The following is a 6,681-nucleotide window of genomic DNA, read 5'->3' on the forward strand; positions in this document are numbered from 1 at the left end:
GTAGGTCATTAGCGTAACTCAAAAAAGAAAACATACAATTCATAAATTGAAGATTGAAATGAAAACATTTCTCTCCCAGTTGCTCCTGAACGCATCACGGTGAAAGCGGGATGTGAGGTCCGTCGGCGCTAAGACTCATGGGATATGTCGTTCTGCCTTAAACTCTTCAACGTCGTTCTTCCGTCGCCATTTTTGCTGTGGCGTACCCGTGGTGCAGCGTCTCTCTGTTCGAACTGCGCCGAACCGCGGAACATTTCAAACCTCCGGCGGAATGACTGGCGGGGCCGACTACCACAAGAGCTACGCCGGCAGCAGGAAGGACTCCGACCCCGGCATGGACCTGGACATGGACCACGGTCACATGGAGAGCGAGCGCGGGGATCTGGACAGCAGCATCCCGGCGACGTGCTCCTCCAACGGCAGCGGCGGGGAGGAGGACGAGGCGGAGGCCCCCAGCCGGCCCAGAGAAGCCCGGGGCTCGGGTAGCCAGCGCTCCCGGGACGGAGGCGGAATGCTCGGCTGCAGGGAGCAGGAGGTGTCGGTGGAGATCGGGGAAACGTATTTATGTCAAAGGGCTGACAAGACGTGGCGTGAGTGTTTTTATTTACGAGCTAACGACAGTTTATATGGAGAAAACTGCACCAAACTCCATGAAATCTTAATAAAGGTGCTCTTTAATAGACTCTACTAATGTTAGATATGATAAAATCTGAGTGGCATTCTCGAAAATTCGGTGTAGATCCCAAAAACATGAATGTAAACAAACATCTGTCACAGTGTTTTCCCTCAGTGTGAACCTCTGATTATTCTCTCTTATTATCCCTTAATTTATTTTCAGTAAAACACACTGAAATGCTTGTTTAATAATAAAATGTGTTATAAAATGTGATGTTTATTGACTGCTGGGATGCTCACTGACAGATTGCTCCTCTTTGCAGACACGGCAGAAGTGATCCAGTCCAGGCTAAACGAGCAGGAAGGCCGGCAGGAGTTTTATGTTCACTATGTGGGATGTAAGTTCTGCTCTCTATTCACAAACTTTCATTTTTCACTTGATCACAGTTTGATCCCGCACTAAAGATTATTATACTTTTATTTTTAATCACTTTTTCAGCCTCAGCTGAGATTTTACCAAATCATTCTGGATCTTTCCAGATCTTTCCAGTGATCCAGAACTGCTCCATCTCAGTGTCTTGATCCTCTGGGTGTGTTTACAGCGTTGTTGCTTCTTCAGTTAACAGGCGTCTGGATGAGTGGGTGGGCAAATCCCGCCTGGCTCTGACCAAGACGGTGAAGGACGCGGTGAGGAAGAGCACGGAGATCGGAGGCCTGGGAGATCTGGGCGATCAACCGGAGAGGAAGATCACCCGAAACCAGAAGCGCAAACACGATGAGATCAACCATGTGCAGAAGGTTCGAGCCGCCCCGGCAGTGAGGACACCGTCCCTCTGTTTCCGTCTCTCACCGTGTTTCTGTTCTGCAGACGTACGCAGAGATGGACCCGACCACGGCGGCGCTGGAGAAGGAGCACGAGGCGGTGCGTCAGCTCAGCTGCCTTTCTCCTTTCTTTCGCTGAGGCTCTTCTCTTTGTTTTGATGGACACCGTTCTTTCATTTACTTTTTTCCCCCCACTAGTTTAACTAAGAGTATTTTCTTCACTCTATTCAAAACATATTGGATCATTTTTCCTCTTTATTTTCATAGTTTTATTTTATAAAGTTCTATGACGTAGTGACTGTACAAATTTTTACTGTAGTATTTTTTTACACAGTGGCACAATTTAGACATTTAAGCTGATGTTTGACTCCCTTTGGTCCACAGAACCCTGTTGTCTCTCATATTTAGCCTTTTTGTTTTAATCAAATTTTTTGCTGTTTCTTTTTACTTCTTCCCACACAAATTTGATTAAATTTAGTTTTTGATTTATTTCACCTGTTTACTAATTTTTTTATTTTCTCAACCTTTGTTTGTTGAAGTTCTCCATAAATGGGGAGAAATTTGTTCCAGTCAGACGTGTTTCTAACTCTGAATGTTGAAAGTTTAATCATTTCCCAACTGATTTTATGTCATTTTGAAAGTGCCACACAAGATTTTACAGACTTTAAAGAAATCTTCACGGTATGAAACTGACACAGGAAGTGATGAAGTTTGGTTTTGACTGTGAAAGTCTAATGGAACGGATTAAATTTGTTTCATTCCCAAATTCAAACTGTAAACTAAAGTAGAAGTGTTGTGTCCTGATTTGACCTGTTGGGAGGTAGACTGGAGGGGGCGGGGCTTTCTGTTGGCTGCAGGATGAGGACACGCCCCCTGATGCAGGAGGGAAACAGTGACAGTACAGAGAGGCATGGTTTATTTGAGAGGATAACCTCTCAGCTCCCGGATGTTTGAGGATCTGTCCCGGTCTCCTTCAGATCACTAAAGTCAAATACGTGGATAAGATCCAGATCGGGAACTTTGAGATCGACGCCTGGTACTTCTCTCCGTTCCCAGAGGACTACGGGAAGCAGCCCAAGCTGTGGATCTGCGAGTACTGCCTGAAGTACATGAAGTACGAGAAGACGTTCCGGCACCACCTGGTCAGTCTGGCCCCGCCCCCCTCCGCCGTCACGCCGGGTTCTGGTGGTTTTCTGCCTGTTCTGGGTTTGACCCGGTTCGTTTCCTCCTCAGTCGCACTGCCAGTGGAAGCAGCCTCCAGGGAAAGAGATCTACAGGCGGAGCAACATCTCGGTGTACGAGGTGGACGGACGGGACCACAAGGTGAGGCCGGCTTGCCGTGGGGACGCTCGCCGGCGGTGTTGCGGCGCCTCGTTCCAGACTTGCTCTCTGCTCGCAGATCTACAGCCAGAACCTGTGTCTGCTGGCCAAGCTGTTCCTGGACCACAAGACGCTGTACTTCGACGTGGAGCCGTTCATCTTCTACATCCTGACGGAGGTCAACCGGCACGGCGCGCACATCGTGGGCTACTTCTCCAAGGTGGGTCTGGGGCGTCTCTTTAGCCCCCCCCCCCCCCCCCCCCCCCCTCGTTCGCTGGCGATCAAACGAGTCCGGGTGTGTTTCCAGGAGAAGGAGTCTCCGGACGGGAACAACGTGGCGTGCATCCTCACCCTGCCGCCGTACCAGCGCCGCGGCTACGGCAAGTTCCTCATCGCCTTCAGTGAGTGCTCGGCCCGCTTCCCATCATGCACCGCGGCAGAGCGGCTCAGATTCCCAGCTGCAGTGTGTGTGTGTGTGTGTGTCTGTGTGTGCGCAGGCTACGAGCTGTCGAAGCTGGAGAGCACGGTGGGCTCTCCGGAGAAGCCGCTGTCCGACCTGGGGAAGCTGAGCTACAGGAGCTACTGGTCCTGGGTCCTGCTGGAGATCCTGCGAGACTTCAGGGGAACGCTGTCCATCAAAGACCTCAGGTACACTCACACACACACACACACACACACACACACACACACACACACACACTGTGAGTCGGTGTGTGTGTCTGACCCCGCCTCCGCCCTGCAGCCAGATGACCAGCATCACGCAGAGCGACATCATCAGCACGCTGCAGTCGCTCAACATGGTGAAGTACTGGAAGGGCCAGCACGTCATCTGCGTCACGCCCAAGCTGGTGGAGGAGCACCTGAAGAGCGCCCAGTACAAGAAGCCGCCCATCACAGGTGAGCCGCCGCCGCCGCCCGGCCGGACGCCGCCGTCTCCACGCCGGCTAACCCGTCCCTCCGTCTGTCTCCGTCTCCGCAGTGGACACCATGTGTCTGAAGTGGGCGCCGCCCAAAACCAAGCAGGTCAAACTGTCCAAGAAGTGAGAGCAGAGCGCAGAGCGCCCCCTCCTGTACATAGCTGTTTACTATCCTGTCTGTATTTTCTTAAAATAAAGTTTGGATGAAACGACTGTCCCACTTCCTCTTTTCTTTAAAACCTTCTTCCAAGCGAGACGTCGTCATGGGAAACATGCAGACAGCCCTGCTGGGAGCATCGGATCAAACCAGATCCTGATGCTTCATGAGCAGAAACATCCAGAACGAAGGATTTAATTTAATCCCTGAAGATAAAACTAAATTCATGAATGTCACAAATCTGTAAATGAACACAATTAGATTCCTATCACTTAAAATTATATAATTAATTCACTAAATTCAAAAAGTAAATATTAAAAACGCATTTTAATACAATAGAATATTTCAGATTAAAATAGCTTTAAGGCTAATCCTGCTCATGATTTAATGTTTAGCCATCTTGACCTGCAGGTGGCGCCATCGCTCTATCACTGATGAGCTGCACTGATGAGTCCTCAGGAAATAAACTCATAAAGTGGATCAAATATGCATGAAGAACCCGCAGAACACAGAAGAACCAGAGTGGAGTCAGATCACCTGCAGAACGCAGCAAGTTGAGCTTTTATTCTGAAAAATCTCTGAATCCGCTGAAGTTCAGGTTTAAGGCGCCAGCGACGGTTTGTCAGTCTGAAGGTTTAGAACGGGACCGGAGCAGAGCTGAGCCGCTGCACCACGGCCCGGGACAGGAGGGACCGTGATCCGAGCACCAGCCACAACATTATGACCACCGCTGCCTCACTTTTCAGACAGCTGCTCTTCCACCTGTTCAGAGATCAGCCGTCCGTCAGCTGGGAGGCGGAGTCCGGAGCGCCACCTGGCGGATGCGTCTTGTTTTCCAGAAGCCAGGAGGACTTAACCAGTTAACCAGCTAACCAGTTAACCAGCGGCTGAACCTGTTCCCTCACGAGGAGCAGCTGATTGAGTCCAAACTCTGGACCAGTTAACTCTCCCACCTTCAGTTCACCGCTGCTCAAACTCTCCCGCACGTGCACCAGACGGTCACGTGGTGCAATCAGCGCACCTGAACCAATTAACATCAATTAACTGACAGTTTTTTTTTACAAAATGTAAAAAAAAAAAAAAAAAAAAAAAAAAACACAATACAGCATTTTTAAACATCCTCTTGAACAAATCAAATATCTGAATTTAAATCTATTTATTAACCTTTTCCATGAGCAGATATTCAAATATTTATTGACATTTTTCAACAACTGGTCTCAAACTGGTCCTAATGTTGTGGCTGATGAGTGCAGAAGTCACATTTTCACAACATTTAATGAACTTTAAATAAAAACCCTCCTCAGTCCATAAATAAAAGCTGGAAGGTGGAGATTTCCACGGAGACACAGACGGGTCGAAAAACGTCTCTGAAGGTTAAATCAACTTCTTCTTCTTCAGCGTTTCACTTTTAAGGCATTAAAAACTAAACCTTCCATTTCCTCCCTTCATTTTAAATAAAACAAACTCAGAATAAATAGTTTCTGTGTGAACTTTAAGTGCTGAGCGTCACAGTTTCTCATGGTATAAAACACAGAATTCCTCCCAGCCTCCAGTTTGGTCCCAACAATGTTTTTTTTTTCTCTTTGTTATTTGGCAACTTGAAATACTGAAGACATGTTTTTAAAAAAATCTTTGTCACAAACAATAAAATTAATCACAGAGGGTGAAGAATGACAAGTAAATACAAATAAATCCACTTTGTAAATGAAATAAACAAATTCAATGTCTTGAATTTATTTTCCTTTAGTTTATTTTTGTAACTGTATATTTATGTATAGTGATTCTAATTCGATATTTCTGCATTTACACCGCTATAAAGTAGAGTTAAATTCTCTTCATTTAGGTATTCCTACATTTATCTCTTATGAGAAATGTCTTTGTTCCAGTGCTTTCTGTCACTTCTAAATTATTCGAAAATTTGGAAAATTCATGTATTATTTCTTCCATTTATTTCTTTTAACATTCCCCACATTGTATAGAGTTCTTCATCTTAAAAAGATCTGTTAATCTGTCACTGACACACCGAGTAAAGTAAATAAAGGTTTTGGAAATTTAAAAATATACAAAAGTAAACATCATCCTGCTTAAAAAAATAAAATAGAAGCGTAAACATGTAGAAATAAATTCAAGACATTTTTATACCAATTTTAGATCAATTCTCATCTTTTAAATTCTTCTGATTTTGTGTATTTATTTGTAATTCTGTCATCTTCGATCCTCCATCACAACTGAACAACCTGAAAACAATCAGATTTAATTTAAACCTGCTAGAATCAAAAAAGAACCAAAACAATGAACATAAATGTTCAAAATGCTGGAATTTCAGATTTAAAACATCAAAACCAGCCGAGCAGCATTCTGCATGTAATACCAGTTTCTACCACACGAGGCGCCAGAACTCCCGTTTGTTCAAATCATAACTTTGGATCCACATCAGAATTTAAAATTCATCCAATTAAAAAAACAATCATGATTTATGAGTAAAGATAAAGACTCACGTTTTAAACTGAACTGAAGTCTTCAGATGTAAAGATTAAAATAAAATAATACGACTTTAGAAAAATAACTAAACTCTGGACGATGATTTTGTTTTTATCAGTAATCAGCCAAATAAAGACAAAAAATAAAATAAAACATGAACCGTGAGAAAGAAACTGAGTTGGAAATGAAAGAGACTGGTTAAAAGCTGAAAATTACAAATCAGACTTTAAAATTTAAATCATTTGATGTAAAATTACATTTGATCCTGACTGTTTCAAAATTATTGAACATTTCTGTCATTGTTTTTATTTTACAAGTAGTTAGTAAATTTTTTCATCTTAATTTTCTTTAATGATTTTGTATAAACTT

The 6,681-nt window shown here is 44.4% G+C and overlaps 1 protein-coding gene across 1 annotated transcript; it reads left to right on the top strand.

Moving 5' to 3' along the window:
• The first annotated feature begins 171 nt into the window (after window positions 1-171).
• Window positions 172-3,887, top strand: kat8 (K(lysine) acetyltransferase 8). Its single transcript, XM_030089579.1, has 11 exons — window positions 172-590; window positions 939-1,013; window positions 1,235-1,413; window positions 1,484-1,537; window positions 2,415-2,579; window positions 2,671-2,760; window positions 2,837-2,977; window positions 3,065-3,158; window positions 3,255-3,405; window positions 3,500-3,654; window positions 3,737-3,887. The coding sequence occupies exons 1-11, from the start codon at window positions 272-274 to the stop codon at window positions 3,799-3,801; spliced, it is 1,488 nt and encodes a 495-aa protein (XP_029945439.1). The 5' UTR covers window positions 172-271; the 3' UTR covers window positions 3,802-3,887.
• The last annotated feature ends 2,794 nt before the right edge of the window (window positions 3,888-6,681 follow it).

Source organism: Salarias fasciatus, chromosome 4, assembly GCF_902148845.1.
Source record: "Salarias fasciatus chromosome 4, fSalaFa1.1, whole genome shotgun sequence".
Lineage (NCBI taxonomy): Eukaryota > Metazoa > Chordata > Actinopteri > Blenniiformes > Blenniidae > Salarias > Salarias fasciatus.

Bases quoted from the DNA above. Each gene is read 5' to 3' on its own strand.
- kat8 (XM_030089579.1), top strand. From the start codon at position 272: ATGACTGGCGGGGCCGACTACCACAAGAGCTACGCCGGCAGCAGGAAG. The intron at 2,978-3,064 runs GTGGGTCTGGGG...GTGTGTTTCCAG, and splicing joins TCGTGGGCTACTTCTCCAAG to GAGAAGGAGTCTCCGGACGG. The intron at 3,159-3,254 runs GTGAGTGCTCGG...GTGTGTGCGCAG, and splicing joins CAAGTTCCTCATCGCCTTCA to GCTACGAGCTGTCGAAGCTG.